The following is a 25,587-nucleotide window of genomic DNA, read 5'->3' as shown; positions in this document are numbered from 1 at the left end:
TTTTCTTGAGATATTCTTGGAGAAACATTATGAATCCTGAAGGAATTTTTGAAAAAAAAAACTCTGGAGGGATTCTTGAAGGCACACCGGGAAAATTTTTGATACATTTCTGAAGAAACGTCACAAAAAATCCCAAGAGAAGCTTATGATGTAATCTCTGCAGAAATAGGAATATACATGGGATGACCAAAATGTTTGGGATAGGCAACTTTTTTTTCTTTCGCAAAAAAGATCAACATGCTGTAACTTTTCATACAGTGCATCAAAAATTTTAAAAATTTGACTGTTTGTCAACCTATTATATGTACATCACCGGTATAACTTTGTCCGTCGTGTGAAAATATTACATTTTTATAACGTCGTATCAAGTATCAATATATTGTTGATAAACGCTCATAATTTCATTCAATTCGGTTCACTGGTTTCCGAGATATGACAGTTTAAAAATTAGTTGTCTAAAAAATAGTGTTCTACGAGAACCGTTCTAGCTTCGCGAGAGATTAACCAATCGAGCTCAAATTTGTACCAAGGATGCACATATAATAGGTTAACAAACAGTCAAATTTTAAGAATTTTTGATGCACTGTATGAAAAGTTACAGCATGTTGAACTTTTTTGTTAGAGAAAAAAAAGTTGCCTATCCCAAACATTTTGGCCACCCCTTGTACGAGGATCTTCTAGGAAACCCCCTGGAGAAACTTGTAGAATAGTCTCTTGAGAATTTTATAGTGATATTTTTGAAGAAATGCTTGAAAGAATCCCCGGAAGAATTCCTGAAAAGAATCCTGAAGGAATATACAGAAATTTGTGAAGGAGCCTTCCTGGAATTCCAACAAAAGTTTCAAAAAAAAAAATCTAAATTTATGTGGAAATCGATAGAGGAATTTTGGGATGGAACCTCTGGAGAATTTATTGCCAGTATCTCTTGAGAAATTACTGAAAAGTCAACTGAAATAATCTTTGGTGAATCTTCTGAAGGAATCGCTAGAGGAACTCTTTAGAATGTGTCAAGAAATTTCTGCATGAATTGATTTTCTTGAATAAACAGTTAGTGGTACATGCCTGGAAGAGTTTATCGAGAAAGTGGAATTCCGGAGTGTGAAGGGAAACGTCAGTTTCGCTGACATTTTCGGGGAAGTGGATACAGGAATCCGCTGCTGCTGTATCCGAGTAATTGCCTTTCGGCTCGTCGGGTCCTGTATTCGCATATTTGAATTGTTTAGGTTTATCCTTCGTTGGACGAACGGAGATTCAGCGAGTGGTTATGGTTTGGAGGGCATTCTAAATTCTATTGGATACTGACACTGAAGATAAACACAGAAGAACAGCTGAACAGGATTACCCGGTGAGTTCGTTCCTTTTTGTTTCCTTTTATATTTTAACATAACACATTCATGGGGATAGCGGGGGGGGGGGCTTTAATCTAAGAAAGCTAAATCAACTGCTTTCCTGGCAAATGTTCGTGGGGTAGCCAGGCGTTTGTCACGAGAAAACAATCATCGTTGTTTTCCGAAGGCGTCCAGTGGATTTAGGATACCCTGGCACGACAAACCATCAGATAGATTATTCCGTTTCGATATGACTCTGCAGCCATAGGTAATCCTTGTGCTGATGGTGGGTACACAATCATACCCAAGTAACAATTTCATTGCTGATTAGTTTTGTTTGATTTTTATTAGGGTTGTATTACAGCAATAATTAAAACTCGCAGTTTTATGACTGCTTTTATGAAAACCATTGGTAAATTTTTTTATAGTATACTTGAAGATATCCATAAACTTTCTTAAGGAATCGACTGTTGATCTTATGTTTTGAGGTTATGGCTTTCAGTCTTGGAAGAAAACTTGGAAGAAAGTGGCGCCAAACAGGCAACTGCATCGTAGTTCTGCGACCCGGATCGTTTTCGGAATTCCCCTCTACCGAACCACCGCCGCAGGCGGCAGACGATACGTTCGTCTGGGACAAATTTGGCCTATGCTGTGGGCCTATGTTACGAGAGAACGGAGCATAGTTAAATCCTTGAGAAAGGCACAATATAGTGACCGAAACGTCGGATGAAGACTTAACAATCCGTTTTTAAGTTTTCTTCCAAGACTGAAAGCCATAACCTCAAAACAGATATCCATAAAGACAGATTTTAAGAGTAAACAAAACTTTCCGATTTGCAAACCATCTGGTAACCATTATTACCACAATAAAACTTTTAAAACTCTCAACAGATGGCGATCCGTTCGATTAGTATTATCTTTTTTTTTTATTCCTTGTTGGGTATATAAGTCACTGCGATCTGTTTTTAGATCTATTGTGACAAATGCCCCAGTTTTGTTTAGCTATGTCAAGTTGACGTATCACCATTGGAGTTAGCAATAATCAAACCTTGACTGTAAGCATGATCCCAACACGGTGCCACAGTTCGGATGAACTGTACTACCGCATTGGCGTTTGTTCTCCAGACATCAAGGGGTTCTATCAGCCCCTTGTCGAAGAACCTAAGGACTGTTCAATTTATAAAACGGACAACTTGCTTGTGCGATATCTTTTTTATTTTTCAATAAAATCATTATCAGTTTTTTGCATAACTTTCTATAGCTATTCTCAAATGAAGGAAAAATATAACATTAAGCAAATTTGTCTTTATTGTGTAACTGAAGCGGTTTTCGTAAAACATAAATAAAAACCCATATCTCAAAATTCGACATAACTTTCCACATACTTAACATGCCCATTTTCATGAAGTTTTTAATGTATTGGAATCTTACACTATTCTACTAAAGGTAAAGCTCAATAGTTGGTCAGTAATAATGCACCAAGCAGCCTCCAGCTTGATATAGTGCATTGACTTGTTTTCATAGAAATAATTAATACATATTTATTCAAGTCCTGTGTTGCAATAGCACAATGGATTCGTCTAAAAAATTGTCCAGAGTAGTAGAATATTGCTTGCTGAATGATACAGAAGAAAAAAAATTCTTTTAATTGCATTCTTCATCAAAAATTTAATCCATAACGATGGTCATAGTAAAAAATTGCATATTTTTTGCTTCATTGATGCAGATTTTCCGACTCTAGCGAAACTTGTTATTATTTATTTTCAACAAAGTTGGTCCTATGTTATTGTACACCTTATTTAATAATAATCGGATGCAAAGTTTTTATTTCGACCATCATAGTTATGCAAAATTTGCATTAGGTTGCATTATTATTTGGAACAACCTTCAAAGAACGAAACTGTTTGGATTACTGTACCTGTAATGGCGCACAGTAACCAAACCAGCAATGATATAAAGAAGCAGTTTTCTGCATTTAATACCACATTATTCCTGCTTTCGACTAGATGCATACAAAAATTGTTTGTTTAATATTTTCATGCCCTTTTTGCTTTACAATTAAATTTTATTCAAAAAATCGAATCTCATTTGAGACTTTAATATCTCAATAACTAATTTTCCAATTGAGTTTAAATTTCGCCAGAATGTTTATTACTCATGCTGCTGCAGCATGGCACACGCTTTTCAGATATTCAAAACGATATACCATATGTGAACAGTAATTTTATACATATTTTCAATTTTCAGCAATCTAAAAAGTCACCTCATTTAATACCTGGCCGATTTTCTATAAAATAAAACTATTTTTATTCGATTCAAAAATTATTACTATAATGAATGATGATGTACTGAACAACGGAACAAGGGTGGTTAAATTTGGACTACGCGTTTTGTTTTTATAGCCTTGTAAAGTTGTCCGTTTTATAAATTGAACAGTCCTTAATTCTTTTAGCTGCAATTGCCGGGCAACGGCACAACAAATGCTCCGAGTCTTCTGTATCTATGCCGCAAAAGCGACATACATCATCTTGAAGTTTTCCAATTAGCTTCAGATGATACCGGCTCGGACAATGACCTGTTAGAAGGCCAGTAAAAGAACTAAGATCTTTTTTAGAAAGTTCTAGAATTTTACGAGTACTTGAAACGTCCGGCTTTATGAAACGTTTCGACTGCCTCGCAATAGTGGTGTTTTCCCAGTTGGATTTTATTTTCTCATGTTCCCATGCTTTAAACTCCATTCTGAGAAAACAACCAGACACACCACAAAATGGTTCAGGCCCTATGAATTGATGAGACGATCCAAGTCTTGCTAACATATCGGCTTGTTCATTTCCTTCAATTCCACAGTGCCCTGGAACCCAAAATAGCTTCACCTGATTACGGCAAGCTAACTGTTGAAGTGACTGAATACACTCCCATACAAGTTTAGAAGAGCATGTTGCTGATTTCAAAGCATTTAGAGCTGCTTGGCTATCAGACATCATGCAAATTGTTGAATGTCTGTAGTTTCTGCGTAAGCAAATATTACTGCATTCCAAAATCGCCTGGACTTCAGCTTGAAAAACTGTAGGCCACTTGCCCATAGGAATTGATATGTTAATCCCGGGGCCAGTCACGCCTGCCCCTACTTGATCGTTCAATTTTGAACCATCAGTGTAAAATACGATTGATCCTGGGTGTAGTTCTGGGCCACCATTTGTCCACAGATTTCTCCCTGGATTAATCACTTCAAAAGAGCGTTCAAAATTGTATCTTTTGCTCATCCAATCACTATTATTTACGACGAGAGAGCCGATACTAATTGTTTTCAGAATACTAAGATGCCCTCTCAGGTCACCATCAAATACAGGGGATAGACAAAATGATCGGGACAGGCAAAATTTTCACTTTCCAAAAAATGTTCAACTAGCTGTAACTTTTCGAAAAGTGCATCGAATATTCTCAAATTTTTACTGTAAGTTCTTCAACTAGTTGTGTATCAGTGGACAAAATTTGGAAAAGATCGGCCAATTCTTCACAAAGTTATAAAGATTTTTGAAAAAGGTCAAATTATCCGATAGCCAACTTTGAGCTGTTATATCTTCGGATTCAATGAACCGATTGCAATGAAATTTTGATCATTCTAGACTGATATAATGAACTCTGGAAAACATTTAACTTAACTTGAAATTTTTAACAAGCAAAAAAGTTATAGCGATTTTATTTTTTTCACGATTTTTTAGTAAATTGGTCTATTTTTAATATGCATACCATTACTTTTTCAATTTATTGGCGGTTATGTTGTTACTTTCGTTCCAAACGCATTTATATATAAGTCAATTAGAGGGAAACTAAATGAACTATAATTTGCATCTTGAATTTTAAAACGATGTTGATGTTTTGGATAATTTGGTATTTTATTAGAAAAATAATCTAATCGTTATAATTTTCTTCCGTGTTAAGAATATTAAGTTAAGTCAATGGTTTTTCATAGCTCATTATATAAGTCATAAATGGTCAAAATTTCATAGCATTCGGTTCATTGAATCCGGAGATATAACAGCTCAAAGTTGGCTATCGAATAATTCGACCTTTTTCAAAAATATTTATAACTTCGTGAAGAATTGGCCGATCTTTTCCAAATTTCGTCCACTGATACACAACTAGTTGAGGAGCTTACAGTAAAAATTTAAAAAAATTTGGTGTACTTTTCGAAAAGTTACAGCTAATTGAACATTTTTTGAAAAGTGAAAATTTTGCCTGTCCCGATCATTTTGTCTATCCCCTGTAGTTGCGTAGCTCTTTTGAGCTTCAATGCACTCTTTGCAGCTTCTGATTGAACAAATTGATGCAGCGGAAGTAGGTGAAGTAAAGTGTCAAGCGCTTTAGACGGTGTACTTCGCATTGCACCAGTAATTGAAAGAGTAGCGATTAGTAACGACATCTGTTAGTGGAAAAGCAGAGCTACGACATTTCCAGGTTTATTGCGGCCATCGTAAAAGAAATCTTGCTTTCGTTTTATTTTCGCTGATTATGGTTGTCGCCATACTGAAGAATTAGCTAACGTGAAATATTACTTTGAAATGACCGCTTCTACTTACGAATGATGTATCGTCCTGAACTTTACGTGCCATCGAAGAAGCTTCTCTGCATCTTGAGCTGTTATAGTTTTTGTTGAAAAAAAAAACAACAATAATCGAGAATGGGATTTTTTTCTACTAGGTTTTAAAACGGTTTTATTGCTACTCTTAATGCGGTTTGCAAAACCTCTTCGAGAGTGGTCCACTTAGCCGGAAGATGCTCTTAAAGAGGTTATTAAGAGGTTTTGATGTATTAATCAGTTTTATTGCGAGTTTTATAAAATTGGTCATGCAGATCTCTTGTAGAGCCGAACAAAACTTAAAATGTTACTTGGGATAATCATCATCATCATCATTATCAAATTCATACATTAATTTCTGGGGAGATCCTGAAAAATATTCTAAAGGAATTCCTGGAGGTATCTTTGGAGGAATTCATGCTGAACTCATTTAAGAAAGTTCTGCAATAAATCCAAAATTTTGAGAAATATTTCACCCAAGTGTTTCATCCGAATTGTGCTCGCCTTCAAAATCGTTGTATGAATACTTCAACAGTTTATGGCTTCTTGTCTTGATGTGTTTTAAATCCATTTCATCGCACTCGTGCAAAACTTCAGTACGCAATCTATGAATTACTCCGTTACAACGCAACGCAACGCGCATTTCATCGCACTCGTGCAAAACAGCTCCAGTTTCTTCATTACTGTGGCTTATACTCAATCAGACTTCTTCGGGTCATGGTAATCTCTAGTGTACACCTTATCACCATAGACTAATTTCAAGACCTCGATGTACGAAAGAAACCCATTAAATTTTGTGTATCCAGTCCGGTATCTTATAATATTCATTACCGTCTATTTTTTCGTATACACTGCCTTTTGTGTAAATTATATTTAGCGTGTTACATCGATCCGACAGTGAAGGACTAAACATAATTTACGTAATTGAGTACCGAGGATTGTTCACAATCTGCGAACTTGACTGTAGAAAAAGTTGCGACCATGACACCGCTGCTATCACCGACTACGAATGCCCAAGTTCTATCTGGGTTCACTGTACGCTGTCGTCTGGTACGATCTGTCTTCAGGACTTCGAACTTCAACAGCATTCCCCTTCTGCGACCTGTTTTGAACGTTTTGGCACTCCTCACAATTATTGTATAGGGTAAAAGCTCCCTTAATGGAGGTAGTACCAATAGTGGTGGTATAGCCAAATTAGCACTATTTCAACCAAAAAGCTTGCAAATGACATTTTTAATAGATGCATCATAACTCATTAATACATAACATTAATTCAGTTTTGTGTTCAGGATTTGCCGAAAAACCTATTTTAACCCTCTAATACCCAAATTTTTTATTTTGATCTAAATATCATTTTTCGTCATCTAAAATCGATTTAAACATGTTTTGGTAGATGATTCTTTTTAATTCTCGATTTCGTGAATTTCAGTTTTTGATTTTTCTAATTTTTTATTTTTGAACATCCCCACATTTTTTTATTTTTCCTGGAAGCCTATTTGGGGTACGGAATTTTTGAGATGAAAACATTTTGAGATTTAATGATTATTGTTGAACTATTTTTATTTTAAATTTTTTTCATAGGAAATTTTATTTTCCGTGTAATTTTAAGGAAAATAATTTTAGAGTGTATTCGATTCCCTTAAACCATCAAACTAGGATAGAATGATTTGGGAAAAATTTAAAACATGTTAATTTTAGCGATTCAATATAAAATAAACAATGACTTCTGAAAGGTGACCAAAACATCAATTTTTCAATGATTTTAAAAAAATGTAAATACGCTTCAAAATACACCAAAAACCATTTTGAGATATACAAAACAGTCCTAAATTTTAGCCAAAAATATAAAAACTTTGATTGTCCACGAAACAAAAATTACAAAAATGCTCAAACTATACCCCGTCTAAAGGCGGGGTTGGGTATTAGAGGGTTAAACAATTATTTTCCTTAATTTTTCTGCTTTTTTGCACCTATAGTGGAGGTAGTGTTCCTATAGTGGTGGGTCCCATAATAATTTAATGGGATGCGCCACTATAGGAACCAATGTTAAATTTTACCTCCATAATAAAAACCGTGTACACTCATTGCACAATTATGGGTCACACACAATTATTAGTCACTTTCCACTTTAATAGATAAATACTAATTAATTGCAAGCTTTTGTTAGCCATTATCATTTTTCGTTCATGTGTTGATTTGTTTTGTGTCACTATACGCATCGCACACGAACTTATACGTCAAAACATACATATTTTCAGTAATTTTTTGTTCGGCGTAAAACCATCTGTCAAAGTAACGCTTCGATTGTGAACATCACAAAGTGCGTGCGCTGCTTTTGTAAGCTCTGTAAAGACGAGCTTTAGTGATTTTCGAGTGCGAAATGGTATCGTCACTAGAACAAAGGTATAATTTACGTTCTAAATGTAGACATTCATGTGACTGCAGCTAATTAAAGCTTATTTCAGGCAAAATTTAAGTGACTCATTATTGTGCCAAGGAACACCGAAAATCACACAATTATGGGTCACTTTTTGTGCAGCATAATATTGACAGTTCTGCCTACATGGGCATTGCATACTTTTAGGCGTTTATCAATGGTTGTGTTGGAGATTTTGTCCCAATTTTGGAAAATTGATTCCAAATCGTGGAAACACGCTTCGTTAAGAGGTTTGAGACCAGTTTTAGATTCTACTATAGTTGATCTATCTAGAATAAGTGACCATTCATTGAAAATAAGGATAAAACATTATTAATCAGCCGATTCCTCTTGAGTGACAGGCAACAAATTGACCCATAATTGTTACACAGCCAATTTTGACCCATAATTGTGGTTTTCATTATTCAGCAACATTTTACTAATTTTCACCGCCTAAAGTTAATTTTACAAGCAGGTTTGTATATAAAACAATAAAAAGGAGTTTCCATGAAGAGAATATAAAATAAAAATAATGAAAGTGTTATTTTTGTATGAAAAACTATTCACATTATGAAATGATTGTTCCTTGAGTGACCCATAATTGTGCAATGAGTGTACCTATAGTTGGTGCAAGTGATTTACTAGCAAAAACTGAAAGAAACAATGGTTTTTACATTTTTCCTAGCAAATTTTGATGAAAAACAACCGATTAACGTTTTCAGACTTTTTATTTTGTGGTGTTATCAATTTTATTCAATTATTTTACTACAAGGAGCTACTAATAGCATCACTATTGGTACATTAACCCTACTCCAGTTCTCATTTCCCGTGAAAGCATTTTTCAAACTTCGGGGTTCTGCCGTAGAAGTATCCCCATGTTTGCTGTTTTTCTCAGCTTAGTATAGAAAAGTACAGAAGTATAGAAAAGTATAACAACCGAATAACATATCAAAGTTTTAATCCTAAATACCATTATACCTCAATATGCCCTTCGTTAGATGTACATAAGAGGCAAAATAACAAAAACGAATGCCATAAATAACACCTCGAAAATAAGTCCTGTTATTTCAATAATCAATGCATACCTAAAATTTGAGGTGCTGTTGTTGTTATGCAGTAGATATAGAATAATAAAGTAATAACTTTTCTTGCTATTCAATCAAACATTTGTTCGACACCTCTTTTATGTAATATCAAAACTTGTTCTTTAGTTATTATAACAATAAATCAACAAATAACACATCAATATCATACTCTGTACATATACTTCCAATTGTTATTGTGTTGTTCTTCTATCATTTCGTTGAACAACAAAGCAATAACAGTTTTGGGCTTGGTTTTGGGCCTTATAGTTATAGTTGCTCTTCGCATGGTATTTGTAAGGCATTCCCTTCTGCTCGGGAATTGAGCTTCACATACGGGAACATTTTCTTAACATCCTCTTCGAAGTAGCGTTTTCAGGACTTCCTGTGTAAATCTCGAAGTCGATTGGCTTACTATCGACGTCAATCTCCAACCGAACGGGAGGCAGGCCATCCATTTTGCTCAAACGTAAGTTGTTAACCTCTGGGCCGCTTTCCAATGACGAATCGCTTTCTTGATTAGGGCAAACCCGAAATTAATGCCCATTCTCATTGCAAATTATGCAAATGTAGCTTCTGTGTTGGTACTTACGATGCTTTGATTTATTCGTTATATTTATCACTTAACTAGATAAATTTATTTAATTGAAATCATCCCATTCTCTATACAGAGGTACACTGAAAACACCAGCGTTTCCCACTTCGCCTAATATTAGCCCTAAAGCACAGAACATCAGACAGAACAGATAGACATCATCATTAGAAAAATAGGCGCTGGTCATTAAAAATCGACAGCAGCGAACCTAGCGGTGGCGGGCAAGCTTTTTACACTGTGAATTTTTCCACCCAGCAGGCAATTAGACGACTATTCTCGTCTAATAGTTCATACACTCGAACAAATTGACACATCTAGGATTGCTTGATATTAGGATATTGATGTTTTACATGGATTTGCGCAAATTGTAAAACCCTCGAATGTCACATGTTAAACATATCTCGCGCTTAGTATCCTATGGGCGTATCTACAATGATCGGTTTCTCTTCATCGATTTTCTCTTTGGTTAATAATATTAGTGGTATATCCCGGAAAAATCCAAAAAGAAAATCGATGAAGAAAAATCGATCATTGTTGATTCGCCCGTATGAGACTAAACGCGAGATATAAATTCGCCAACTTTTTGTTTTGCCTCGACATTTCAACAATTCACACGCGGAATTAAATTTAAATGCCTGTGCATTCTGGTTGAAGTGGGGTAGGGTGCGTGCACCAGTTTTCGCAATACCTATGGAAAACTATTTCTACAAAAATAGAAAGAAGACCGACGAATCAGTATTGGTAAAAACTCAAATCTCATGATTGAGTTGTTTCACGCGTTATTCTTGACTCGCCAAACTCACCACCGAAAAAATCATGCACGAGTTGACTCGTGATTTTACTCATTGCTTTATTTCTTGGTGTTCTTATTATTATGCGTTGCGCGAAAATTTTTGAGCGCAAGTGCTCGTATACCTCCGCCAGTTCGGTAAATCGTGTTGGTGTTTACGGCGCAGTATTCTTTGGCCCATTCGCGCACTTATTGTAAAAGACACCAGTACGATTAAAGGTCTATTAGCGATTTTGTACCATTTTCGCTCTCTATTTTCTTGCAGCAGATAATATTTACATCGAAGTTTTTAGGATTGTACAATAGAATAAGCCTAAATCTTGCGTACAACAATAAAGAATGTCGTTTATTGATTTGGATTCATTCTACAAGCGAACGAGATTTCGGCGCTAAACTCGTAAGAGCGAGATTTTGCATGAAAATCTCGTGCGTGAGAAAATGATTCAGAATCGCGCGCGAGTTTGCTCACGCAGGAGCCGTTCATGAGCCAGTTTTGAGTGTGAGTTTACCAACACTGCGAAGAGTATCGTTGATATGTAAAATGATCGATCATACTTCACAGGGAACGTTAATAAATTACGTCCAACATTTGGGAGAGGGGTCTAGAAAAGAGTGACAGTACGTGTATTACGTACAGCGGCCGTTCGCTCGTTGCAACATGTTTACATTGCAACAAGCGAATGCCATTCGCTAATTGCAATGTCAGTTTTGTTGGAGTGGAGTAGTGGCAGCCCCCTGGTAATATATGGAATAATTGAGTAGTGACAACCCCCTGTAAGAGGTCAGCATAACTGTCAAATGAAGTAGCCGTATAAGTGTATTTGTGTGATTGACCAGATGAGCGACGAAGCATATATGCTGATGAACAATAACAAACATACATATTGTTATTGTTTTTAGTCCGTACTATGTCTCCTTTGTAAATAGATGTCCGTTGAAACGCAGCAGTTGTACATATTTTCTTCCGTATCACGCAATTTCAGGACGGGTAGTCGGTAGAAACTCGGTTCCGCGAAAGTGTCCACTGTGCTTGCTGGGATTACAACAAGTTTGACACTAAAGTGCATCAAAATCCACTGCCAGCATGACTGACAGCATAAATTTGACACTTGATTGTTTTTTAATTGCAAAAACGTGTCAAATTTTGCAACTAGCGGACTTGCAATTAAAAAGCGTTGCAATGAGCGGGTTTGCAACGAGCGAACGGGCGCTGTATAGGAAAATAGCGAGTCAGAGGGCGCAAATTAAACCCGGAAAGCGTCAATCGACTTCCCAGGTGTTGACAAAATGAAACATTCATTGAAAAATATCCTGGAAGAATTCCCTCGGAGAACGAATAATTTCCGACAAGTGGAAATTAAAAGGCGGTTGAAATAGATGCTAGCTCTAGAATGAAGCAGAACAGAGTGGGGAACGTTCAAAAATTACGTCCACCATATGGGGGATGGGGGGGAGTCAATAAAAGTGTGACAGTACGTGTATTAGGTATAGGGAAATAGTGTGACATTCTAGAAATCCCGAAAACGATGGACGTAATAAATGAACCTTCCCGTGACGGAATCGAGGATAGGATAATCAAAAAATTGTACCGCTCAAACTCTGGGCACTGGCCTATCGATGTATTCTCCTGAAAATAGTTCAAAAAAAAAAAAAAATAACCCTAAATTGAGTGGAGGTAACAAAAATAAAATAGCGGCTCACGTCATAACTCACGTTCTTCATGGTGGCCATGATGAAACACGTTTGAGGGTTTTTTTTCGTGAGTTATGTGTCACCAGTTATGATACATACACATGCATTCATTTAAAAAAAAAACAATAGCTCAAATTCGTCTGGAAAATTGCTTCAAAATTGGTTCAGTTAAAGATAAAGCCAGGTGTAACAAATATTAAGATGATGTGACTTACATTTAATTCGGTGATGTAAGCTCTGTTGTGAAGTTCATGTTGTGAATCAAATTAATCTGCGGTGTATAAACCATTGAATTCAATGGAAAAACACATCTGACTAACTTTGACGTTTATGGAACAGTTCATGAATCAAACACATGAATCGGCCGTGTCAACTTTTTCAGTGTGTTCATAAATAGGCGAGTTCCACCGAAACGTCAAACGGTTTTAGACTAGCCGTGCTTGTCATTTTAGACGAGAGCATGCACTGTGAATTTCAAGCAAGAAAAAATCATTTTATTCCGCAATGAATGTCAAAATTTACCACATAAGTGGATGGAGTTTTCAATTTGCTCTAAGATGCCTATCTGTTCTGTGCCTAAAGCATTGTCCACTTAGAATCCGGACGCATGGCATATTTTCTAGGGACGTTCTTAATGGTCACAATCTTTATTCTTTTACTGCAGTCTGATCCTGCACTAGTCCTCTTTTAATGGTGAAAATTTAATCGATTTTCTTGCAACAAATGAAAAGTAATTTCAGATTGAAGACAAGAGAAGGAAAAAAATCTTGCACAAACACGTTGAAAATTTAGTGCGGTCAGGTACGGCAGGCTCAAAAAATGTTAAAATCTCTAAAACCATTATTGATTGATTGATTGATTTGTCTTTATTTAAGAGACATTCAGCTAAAACCATTATGTGTTTCGTGCGCAGATGTTGTTAATAATAGCAAGAAGTGTCCCCAGAAGATTGCAGCTTGGGTTCATTGATTAGTCTGCTTGGAATTAGAAGATTTGGCAAGAAGTTCGAACTCTGGGCATCGTTTTTTAAAAACAAGATGATCTGAACAAATTTATACAAAGATGACAGCCTCAATGTGCTGCTTTTCAAAAACGCACACAAGAGATCTATAGAGGTTATACCAGTCGGAGCCGTTCAATGGTATCGTCATAGATGGATAGTGTTTATCAACGAAAAAAACACTCCTTTCACGTTCACTCGATTCACCAAATTGCCCCTTATTTCGCAATAACAAAAAATTTGGATTTTTTTCTTCGAAATCCCAATAAGACTAATCAAGGCATTCAGGAAATTGTATAGACGACCTGATTGCTGAACTAACATGCCGAATGGGTTGATTCTAAAATTTACCGCCGTTGTGCAGATTTTTAAGGAGGTAAACACGGAAAAAGTGAGAAAATGTATTTAAAATTAAAAAAAAATAATAATTTCAATGTAATTTTTACATGAAACTACAATAAATAATCATTGTTTTGAGGGCTTTACCTTTTATGTTTGTTATTCTATCCCTGAGATGTACGTGATTTTGTCCGTCCGGATTCTAAGTGGACAATGCCTTATACAGTAGACGTTCGGTCAGTGCAAACGGTTTAACTGCAATGCTTTATAACTGCAAGTTCGGTAAGTGCAACAAATTTGCAGTTATCGCACCGCCAAATGTCAGAATGGTGCGCCATGTTAGCCCAAATGAACTGTTGGATGAAGTTCACGTTCATTTTACGTCAGTTGATGGTTTGTTGACACTGTCAGGCGTTGCAGTTATCGGATTTTCGTTCGCTAAGTGAAATGTAAACATGTTGCAGTTACCGAACGTCTACTGTAAATGCTTTCTATACGAGACTAAGAACGCAATTACGCTCATCTGCTATTCAATGTTTTGCCCGAGTTAATCCAATCCACACTCCTCCCAGGTTTCAGCATTTCGAGCTCGTCGATTGCAATGGTTTGTTTGGAAAATACCACCAAAACAAAACATAACATTCAAATAGGCGAAACAGGTATCAAATCAAAACCTGTAACATGTAATAATATTTGTGTAATCAAAAAGCATGCTTTCTGCTGGCCCTAAGTGTGTGTAACAGTTGACAAGCCTGCCGCACACCCACACATCCAACTAGTGAAAACCAGCATCCACTGAGCTCGATCGATTCGCATAATCAAAACAAAACATAACCGAGCGAAACGGGTCGGAACGGACGGACGGTGTGGACGAACGGTACTACACTGTGTTACGAAACCATGCAGACTGTCCAATGCAATCAACCCGTACAGATAAATACTATGGAGCCAAAGTTCCTCCGAATCCCAAGATACTCACGCTGATGTAGACCCGGGACCAGGCGCTACTCGGTCCTCCGCGGGGCCACTCGAACGCTTCGCTGCCGCCATACAGAGGGAAATCGCCTGTAACTTTCCCGCTCTGGGAAATGGTTTTCAGCCATGATTTGTGGGCCAGCAGCTGGAATCGATTGGGGCAGCGCGTTTCCCGTATCTGCCGTTTGGGAATGTTGAGATCCTGAATTATTGCTTCCATGGTTGAACCTGCAATGTACGGACGATAATAGTGAGTCTCTCATCAGTTTGGACAAAGAAAGTCCCACTTGGGAAATTTCTTTGTTTCCGTTTACTTTTGGGGGTACACATTACGATATGAGAAAACACGCAATGAGATGCAAGGTCTCGCGAAGCGCAGTTACGAGCCCTAGGATATTTTCATTTTTTCCGGCACATGGTCATCATTTTCGGAACATTTGAACCGGCACGGTTCAAAAGATGCACTCATCTAGCGATTACAAGCACTTTAGTCACGAATTGGTCAGGATATTGAGGAAAAAAACGCGATTTTGCACTAGCGATTTGGATACCAAGATGACCCGAATGGAAAATTATCTTGGTTTTTTGACGTTTTACCCTTTTCGCAAAGTTAGTTGTGTTTGTGAAGTGTAATGGACGCACACAATGAATATAGCGAACATGATCAGCTGTTCGGTACCGAAGCGACCAAAGAGAGATAATAGGTTGAAATTGTAGTGCTATAAGTGTATTATAGCATGCTAAATGCTATAATAGAGAACGTGGTCAAAAGTATGATTATTCATTTCCTTTCAATCATTTGGAAAACAAAACAAAAATAAGCCAAATATATTTATTTCTGAGTTGTTTTATAGGTACATATTTATTTTACATGGGGTCTCCAGTTAGCCTAGTGGTTAAGGCTATGGATCGCCAATCCGGAGACGGCGGGTTCGATTCCCGTTCCGGTCGGGAAAATTTTCTCGACTCCCTGGGCATAGTGTATCATTGTACTTGCCTCACAATATACAAATTCATGCAATGGCAGGCAAAGAAAAGCCCTTAAATTAATAGCTGTGGAAGTACTCAAAGAACACTAAGCTGAAGCGAGACAGGCCAAGTCCCAGTGGGGACGTAAAGCCATAAAGAAGAAGAAGCCTAAGGTGTCTCACAATTAAAATCCTCTTATTGATCTGTTATCAATAGTCAACTTCCAATAAAAGTCTATGGTGTACTTCAGTGATGTCATCGTGGTTACTCCAAGTTACTCACTGGGTAACCAGCTCTTGAGATTAAAACAATGTTTTTTTTTAACTCCAATATGAGCGCCCTCGCAAATATAATAACCTATTTTTTGCGTTTCCATACTTGTAAGAAAATAGCTTTCTAGTGAAATTAAGATTTTTTCCGTCCTACTTGATATAGGTAATAAAATTGCCTAGGTGATTTTTTTTATAGTTTTGCGCTCTTCAGTGCACAAAAAGGCGGTATGGGAGAAATTTTTCGTTTTTTTTTTAATTTTGTTTAACATGTATTCTAACTTTAACCCTCTAATACCCAACCCCGCCTTTAGACGGGGTATAGTTTGAGCATTTTTGTAATTTTTGTTTCGTGGAAAATCAAAATTTTTATATTTTTGGCTGAAATTTAGGACTGTTTTGTATATCTCAAAATGGTTTTTGGTGTATGTTGAAGCGTATTTACATTTTTTAAAAATCATTGAAAAATTGATGTTTTGGTCACCTTTCAGAAGTCATTGTTTATTTTATATTGAATCGCTACAATTAACATGTTTTAAATTTTTCCCAAATCATTCTATCCTAGTTTAATAGTTTAAGGGAATCGAATACACTTTTAAAATTATTTTCCTTGAAATTACACGGAAAATAAAATTTTCTATGAAAAAAATTTAAAATAAAAATATTTCAACAATAATCATAAAATCTCAAAATGTTTTCATCTCAAAAAATCCGTACCCCAAATAGGCTTCCAGGAAAAATATAAAAGTGTGGGGATGTTTAAAAATAAAAATCAGAAAAATCAAAAACTGAAATTCACGATATCGACAATTAAAAAGAATCATCTTCCAAAACATGTTTAAATCGATTTTAGATGACGAAAAATGATATTTAAATCAAAATCAAAAATTTGGGTATTAGAGGGTTAAAGCTAATTCTACACTTTGTATTTTCAGTAAAAGGCGCCAAGTATATGAAATTTAGGTGATGGGAGGGGTTTAACCCCCGAAACCCCTTCCTTGGGAACGAGCTTGGCGCCCTCATGTGTGGAAAAATTGCCTTTGAACCGTTTTTCTCAAACACTTGTATGCAAAATCTTCATTGCGGCATTGTAATGTTATCTCGCTTATATGATTTTAGATTTTGTACGCCCTTACAAATTAGAGCGAAAATGACTTTATGAATATTCCAAATTGTTGCGCCTATATACGAGTAAGAAAAGTCTCATTTATGATATTGAAATTTAAGCTTTTTAAGTCAAACCGAAAAGAAATCTCGCAATTCCCAGTATGAGCGCCCTCGATTTTTTTTTTAATTTTTGCGCTTCCATACACGCTTGAAAATAACTTCTCATGTTTGCGCTCTTCAGGTCCGTGTACATAAAAGGCGGCATTTTCGTAAAGATATTAAAATCAAAGATTAAAAATTTTGTTTTATCAGATACGAAATTTAGCGACCTGTGTACTTTTCTGCGTTTTGAAAATTCTTCATCTTAAGGCGCCGCCCTGTAAAGGTTAGTGACCAAAATGGGAAAATTTTTTAAATAACTTTTCAGAGAACTAGCCTATTAGAGATCATGGAACGTTGAACCATAGATTGGTTAACGTCAAATGGACGAAAATGAGGTTTGAAGTTGAAAACCACTTTCGCATTTTTTCCCTGCCGCATACTGTACAATAGAACTAATTCTAATTCGAACTGGTAAGCCTTTGCGCTGCTGCCACTTTTCGTCCTTGTACATGGTAGAATGATGAGCGCGGCTTTTGTTCTATTTCCAGTCCGATTGGGGGTCCATTATGAGTTGCCGTTAGCCGATATACAAGTTTCCGGGTCCGTTTAAGCATATGCTCAGAAGAGGGTCAGGTGCCAGCCGCTCTCGGGGGGAAGGGCAACTGACGAAAAATTGCAAGTGCTGGGGCTGGGATCGAACCCATGACCATCCACTTAAGAAGTGAACGTGTAGCCACTACGCTACGGGCCCCGGCAATTTCAATGAGAAATCCTTCAGGATTCTTTTAGAAACTTCTTAGTTTCCTTCAAAATTTCCTCCGAAGTATGCTAGAGATTACCCAAGAGATTAATTCAGGAACTTTTTTATAAAACCTTCCCTGGATTCCTTTCGCTATTGCTCCATGGATTTCTTTATGAAATCCTCCAGGAATCCCGTATACAAGAACAACTTTCAGGAATTTGTTAAGATAGATTTCAGAAATCCGTTCACGTATTTTTCAGGAATATCACCTGATATTTGTTCAGGAATTGTTCAAGTAATTCCATTGAACATCTCCACACGAATATGCCCAGAATGTGTCCTCCAGAGGTTCATGCGGGAGTTCATATAGAGAATCCTTCAGAATCTCCTCCAAATATTCCTCGACTTCTTATCCTAAAATTTATCCGTTTCTTCCTCTAAGGATAACTTCAATAATTTCTCCACGGATTAAAAAAAAATATGCAAAAACATCTCGTAGGAGTTCTTACGGCAATTCTTTTAGAAATATCTCTAAAGCTTTTCCTAGGAGTCTTTGCAGATGCTTATCTATGCAGGAATTCAGAAATTCGACCACAGATTTCTCAAAGAATACTTTCAGAAAATATTCTTAGAATTTCCACAGGAGTTTTCCTGTCTCTTTCTCAATATATTTCCAGGAATTTCACCAAGGATTTACTGAGAAGTCTAATTTCCCTAGGCTTCATTCGGATTCTCCCAAGATATTCATTCAAAAGTACTTCCTAAGACTTCTACAGGGGTTCTAAAAAAACAAAAAACCTTACAACTAAATGTAAAGGTTCGCTGAAGTGCACCCATCATTAAAAGAATGAAAGGTTCAGCTGACATTTCTGAGGAGAATCCGCCTTTTGATCACGGAATTCTTGAGATTTTTTTTCAGAAATTCCTGTGGGTATTCCTTCTGAAATTCCTCCAAGAAGACATTTTTATCTCTAGAGACTTTTTCAGAATTTAAAGGATTTCCTATTACATTTCATCAAGTTATTTCCTAAATCTCTTTAAAGTAGTTTTTCAGAAATTCTTGTGAAAGTTTCTACTGATATTGCTTCGGAAATTCTTCCCAGGCAGGATTTTCTGCAGAAATTTCAACAATGATTTTTGGGAAATTGCTCTTGAGTTTCCATCAGAAATCATCAGAAATCCAGATCCTTGCAGAATTTGTTCAGATATTCATTCAGGGTTTTTTTCTGAAGTTTTTTTTCAGAATTGAACAATAATTACTGAAGAACTCTTTTAGAATCACTGAAGGAATTCTCAAGCAAGAAGAAGGATTGTCTCGAAAAATCCGTAAAAAATACTCTTGGAGATATCTTTGTCATTGAAAAAAATATTTTTAAGATTATATAGTACCTGAACGAACTGGGGAACCTAAGTAACATTTTACCTTTTATTCTGCTCCATAAGGAAATTTTGTAACAATTTTTTAAACTACCAATAAAACTGATTACTACATCAAAACTTCGTGATCACCTCTTTAAGGGCATCTTCCGGCTATTATGATTGGCAATAAAACTGTTTTTAAACTGTGTTGAAAACTGTGTTGTAACTGACCATATGCAATTATGTTGTTTTTTTTTTAATTTTTCACCAAAAAGTTGAACAGCGCATCATTATTCTTTTTTTCAATCCTGATTGAAACCAAAAGGTGTAGGGAATTTCCTTCATGGAAAGTTCAGAAGGAAATATCATTCGTCAGTAGGAAGCGATAATTTCAATGTTATATGCGCAATCAATTCTACCGTGATTATTGGTGAATATTATCATCAATAAATAATTATTCTTCATTCATGTTCACTAATTCTTCAACATGGCAACAACTATAATTAGTGAAAATCGAATATAAGCAGTCCATTTTTATCATAACTTCTGCCTAGCTACCAACAGATGTCATTAGCAATGGAATGGAACGCCATTTGGTGAGTTTTGGCAGTTTGATTGGTAGTTTAAATAAACCAGAAATGAAATTACCATATTGAAGAGTTTTATTTGTTCTTGAATTAAGGGTTTAAGGATAACTTTACGAAAGCTATAAAACCTTTCATCAAAGCAAAAATAAATTTATTACGTAAGTAGTCATAATATTATGAGTTTTGGATATTGCTGTTATAAAACCGTAAACAAAACAGTACCAATGGAATTATCCTCTGAAGGTATTCATAGAAAAATTTCTTGAAAAAATCCATGAAAAATGCTAAGAAATAGGTTCTTAAGTAATTTCTACATAAACTGTTGAAGAATCTTAGAATTAAAAAAATCTTTAAAAACCTGAAGGAAGTCTGAATAAATCTAAAGCAATGCCTGGATGAATACCGGAAGGAACTTTTGGGGAAATCCTTCGAGGAACTTCCAGAAGAATCTCTTGAAAATTTTCTCGAGTTATATCAAAATACATGCTCAAGAAATTTACTGAATAAATGAAATAATACATAAAGAAACCTCTGGAAAAATTCAAGTCGTAATTTTTGAAAAGTTTTTGAAATAAAATATTTTTTTTTTCTGAAATAAATCTCTAGAGAAAGAATATTTAAATCGTTGTGAAAATAAAATCTCCTGAAAATGCATCTTTCAAAAAGACAGGCGTTTGGAGAAATTTCTGGTAGAATTTCTTGAGGAATGTCCGGAAGAATTTTTGAAGAAATCCCAAAAAAAAAAACTCCTGGAAGAAATTCTAACAATATTTCTGAAGTACCTACGAAAATGTTTGAAGAAATGAAAAAAAAAAATCATTCATGTTCTTATGTAGTAATCCTTGGATGAATTTCCTTAATTGAATCCCTTAAGGAATCTCAGTATGGAGAGAGTTTTTATTTTATTAAGAAAGATTTTACCATGACAGTACTGGTGTACTTCCACAAAAAATCCTCAATGTAGGTCCTCAATATCTGGGAAATTTTCAAGTTCTATTCCAACACAAATTTCAAACTATCGTTTCAATCTGACCCGCATAGACACAAGGTAGTTCTAAGCGAATAAAAGAGATATGTACTTTAAAAGAAAAGAAAAAAGGACCGTCGGATAACATTACGGCTTACTACGGGAATATCCATCTATCTAACAAAATATTATATTTTTTCTCTTACGCTCCCACACATTTGGTCTAATTCAAACTATTTTATTCAGTAAGATTATGGTCCGACTTCTGGTCGATCTTATTGTCTTGTCTCCTGCTTTCTCCTGCTTCTTCTTTGTCTTTTTTATGGCTCGACGTTCGCATAGGAACTTGGCCTGCGTATCTTCAACTTAGTGTTCTTAGAGCAATTCCACAGTTATTAACTGGAGGGCTTTCTATGCCTGCCATTGCTTTAATTTATATATTGTGAGGCAAGTCCAATGATATACTATGCCTAGGGAGTCGAGCTTCGAATTTTCCCGACCGGAACGGGAATCGAACCCGCCGTCTTCGGATTGGCGATCCATAGCCTCAACCACTAGGCTAATTGGAGACCCCTGCTGTACTATGGAACGCGGCGTATGATGGCGTATTGAGGCTCAAACTTCCACCGGGCGTAAAGCTGGTCGGCTTCGCCGATGATATTACCCTCGTGGTATACGGCGAGTCGATAGAGGAAGTGGAACTGACAGCAACTCACGCAATTGGCATAGTGGAGGATTGGATGAGGTCGAGACATTTGGCACTCGCGCACCACAAAACAGAGGTGGTGGTGGTAAACAACCGCAAGTCTGAACAGCAGGCAGTGGTCACCACAGGTGGATGCACGATCAACTCTAAGCGCTCACTGAAGCAATTGGGGGTCATGATCGACGATAAGCTGAAATTCGGAAGCCACGTAGAATATGCCTGCAAAAGGGCAAGCATGGCGATAATGGCATTGTCAAAGATAATGTCAAACAGCTCGGCAATAGTCTCGAGTAAGCGTAAGCTGCTCGCGGCAGTAGCGGTCTCCATACTACGATATGGCGCCGCTGCATGATCGAAGGCGCTAGTGGTTAACCGAAACGTGAAGCGACTTGAGAGTACCCACAGGCTGATGTGCCTTAGGGTGGTGAGCGCATACCGCACGGTCTCAAAGGACGCGGTATGTGTGCTGGCCGGCATGATGCCCATAGCTTTAGTGGTGGCAGAGGATGAAGAATGCTTCGAGCGACGCGGCATAAGAGGCGCGAGGCGTATCGCCAGAACCTCGTCTATGCTGAAGTGGCAGAGCGAATGGGATTCCTCCAGCAAGGGTAGATGGACACACAGGCTCATACCGAGCGTGTCCAAGTGGACGAGCAGGCCCCATGGCGAGGTGAATTTTCACTTGACTCAATTTCTGTCAGGCCATGGGTGCTTTAGGTGGTATCTGCACAGATTCGGACACGCAGGCTCCCCCGCATGTCCGGAGTGTGCAGACTGCGACGAGACCGCGGAGCATGTGCTCTTTGAATGTCCACGTTTCGTGGAGCAAAGGTCGAGTATGCAGGAGGTATGCGGTAGAGATATCACGCCTGACAACATTGTTGAAAGGATGTGTATGGGGGCGGACAAGTGGGACTCCGTTACTTCCACGGTTTCTCGAATCGTACTTGAACTACAGAGTAAATGGCGAGTCGAACAACAGCTAGTTGAGTTGGCCCCCCTTCCCCATCCAGGAGCTTGAGTTCAACGGGTAGTCTAAGTACTAGCCAGGACCCGAGCCTCCAGGGGAGAGTGAACTACTTAAGGCGGTAGCTGGTGGAACGCTTACTATTAGAGTGTACTCATGTACGGTCCCCCCTTCTCGAAGTCATCCCTAACGGGCGTACCGCGAAGGGTAAGGAAGAGAGAGAATGAGTTTTTAGTGGGTCGATCCCCACATCACCCGACCCAAGCAACACACATGTTATATAAAAGTAACGGCAGCGCAAGTTTTGGTTGTATAGAAGTTTATTTTACGTTATTTGAGCACAATGTTAAAATTACGTCAAATAAACTTCTATACAACCAAAACTTGCGCTGTCGTAACTCTATTATAACATGTGTGTTGCTTGGGGAGGAACCACCTCTTGGGTATCTGTTGCAGATTTTCTCATTCTATAAAAAAAAGACCCCTGCTCATTTTCCCAAAACTTGTGCATGGCTCGTTACATTATCGCCATTGTTTTGATCTATTGTGACAACACTCCTAGAATCACGGAAAAGTAATCCGGAAAAAATACCTCATTAAAAAACCATTGTCAAATTTCGTAAAGAATCTTGGAATGAGCCCCGCAAGAAACCACTAAAAAAAATATGCAGGAATCCCGGCAGAAATCCGTGAGAGAATACTGCAGTGATCGCTGACAAAAGAAAACTCAAGAGGAGCCTGAGAGAATACTGAGGGAATCCAAGGAGAAAAGTTAGAAATGAGTTTCGAGAGGATCAATGAACGAAACCCGACTGGATTTCCGAAGAAATCTTGAAAGAATTTTGGAAGAATTCCGTGAAAAAATCGAGAGAAATCGGTAAAGGAAATCCTAAATGAAACTTGAGAATGCCTAAAATAATTTCGGAAGGAATTCTGTGAGAAATCTCCAAAGAAAAACCCATTGAAAGAATCACGAGAAAAATCCCTTAAGGAAAATCAGGAAGAAGCAGTGAATGTATCCCGGGAGGACTCAAGGAAGGATTCCTGAAAAAAAAAACACAACCGAATCCAAGAAGGAAACCCGTGAGGATTTCCAGAAGGTATCCTGGTCCAGAAATACCGGAAACAATACTTTAAAGAATCCCTGAATGAATATTGGGAGAAATGCCCGACCCAGAGATAACCAACCAAGAAAACAATGGGGGGGGGGGGGGGGGTTACCAATGAATGAACTCTTAGAGAAATTACTGAAGGGATACCAGAAGGAATACTTGAATCCAGGGAGAAAACTCACGAAGAATCTTGAGCAATTCCTGATGAAATGTCGGGAATAATCCGTGAGAGAACCTGGACGGAATCTTGAAATAAACTGGAATCCCGCGATGAATCAATGAAGGAATTGTTGAGGAATCTTGATAGAATGCCGCAAAATATTTCTGTTGGAACTCCGGAAGAAATCCCATGAGAAATTCCTAACGGGATTCCAGAAAAATCCTGGTTGAATCCTTCGCAGAATCCTGGAGAAATCGCTGAAGAATCTCTTGGAATATGCCAGAGGAATCCTTAAAAGAATCCCGTAAATTATCAATGAAGGAATCCCGGGAGGAAATCCTTGATGAATCCAGAAGGGATCCCTGAAAGAATCTTGAATGGAATAGTGAAAGGAATTTCATTAGAAATCCTGGAATGGAGTCCCTTCAGTATTCCAATCACTAGACTAGAATATAGTAAAGAATAACAGGATGAATCCTGGTAGATATACAAGAAGAAATCCATGGAGAATTTTACGACCTTTTGAAATGGTGATGTCGAATCATCGGGAGGAATAGCAAAATATTTGCATAGATTTATCTCTGCAGAAGGCCCTGTTAGTCTTAACTAGAAATCTTTTCGACTCATATTTACTTCTCATATGCTCGATCTGTTGTGTTGATGATGCAGTCTTTGATCTCTTCATTGAGTCGAGATATTAGCCAAAGTATTTTTTAACCATGACATGTTTTAACAAAAAAAAATTTGCAATAAAAGTTTTAATTTTGTTATCATACTTATTTCAAAGCATTGAGTTTGACCATATCGGTAACCAGAGTGGGGCAACGTTGTTTGGAGAAAATTTGAATTTGATCGCATCAACCCGGAGCAAAGCTGTTTCAATCTATATTAGCGTCCAGAACAACTGTGCTAAAGTTGGAAGCGTTTGGTTGCGTCCCCGTATTCAAGCACCCTTAGTATTTTTTTTTGTCAATGTCTACAAAACATTCATCAGAAATTATAGCTGAACTCTTTTGGAAATTACGAACTCTTTTGAGGATTAACCTAGAATTTCCTGGTTCTTTTATGCGTACATTTTAAATTATCTTCCAATACTATTCGATGGAGAAATTCCTCCATAAATTATTGAATTTTTGAATTCCAGAATGAATCCCTGTAAGAATTTCAGAAAATAAACCTGTACGAATTCCTGGATAAATTATAGGAGGAATACCTAGTAAAATTTCAGAAGAGATCTCATGAGGAAATCCTAGAAAAAATCCTAGATAAATTTCTGGAGGATTTCTTGGAGGAAATTCTGGAGAAATTCCTGGAGGAATTCTGGGTTGAATCCCTAGTAAAATTTCATATGAAATCTCTTTAAAATTCCTAGAGGAAACCTTAAGAGAAATTTGTGAAGGAATCCTTCGCGGAATGCATGTAGAAACTTCTGAGCAAATTCCGGGCGTAATTCCAGGAGGTATTCTTGGACCAGACCCAGCAGGAATTCCTGGAGAATTTCCTTGAGTATTTTTTTGGGTGAATTCTTGGAGCAATCCCTGGAAGATTTCCGGGAGAAATTCCTGAAGAAATCTCCAGAGGAATTGTGGGAGGAATTGCTGGAGAAATTTCTGAAAAAAAATCCCTTGAGAAATTCCAGGAGGATTTCCTGAAAGAACCGCTCGAGGAATTTCTGGAAAATTCCCTGGTGGAATCTCTGGAAATATCCCTTGAAGAATTCGTGGAGAAACCCCTGAAGTAATTC

The 25,587-nt window shown here is 37.2% G+C and overlaps 1 protein-coding gene across 2 annotated transcripts in view; it reads right to left on the bottom strand.

The window, feature by feature from the left end:
- LOC109413597 (WD repeat-containing protein 81) overlaps positions 1–15,485 on the bottom strand; it is a 34,365-nt gene extending 18,880 nt beyond the window's left edge. Inside the window, exons 1-2 of one of the 2 annotated variants that reach the window (XM_029873580.2) lie at positions 15,111–15,485; positions 14,801–15,024 (exon numbers count right to left, since the gene is read on the bottom strand). In XM_029873580.2, the coding sequence (XP_029729440.2) occupies positions 14,801–15,024; positions 15,111–15,126 (240 nt within the window). In that variant the 5' untranslated portion in view covers positions 15,127–15,485. The remainder of the gene's footprint in view (positions 1–14,800; positions 15,025–15,110) is intronic. The other variant, XM_029873581.2, reaches the window with a different exon arrangement.
- Positions 15,486–25,587: the final 10,102 nt, after the last annotated feature.

This window comes from Aedes albopictus, chromosome 2 (assembly GCF_035046485.1).
Source record: "Aedes albopictus strain Foshan chromosome 2, AalbF5, whole genome shotgun sequence".
Classification (NCBI taxonomy): Eukaryota; Metazoa; Arthropoda; class Insecta; order Diptera; family Culicidae; genus Aedes; species Aedes albopictus.
Note: the sequence above shows the minus strand (reverse complement) of the source record. Positions and strands in the feature narration are given on the sequence as shown.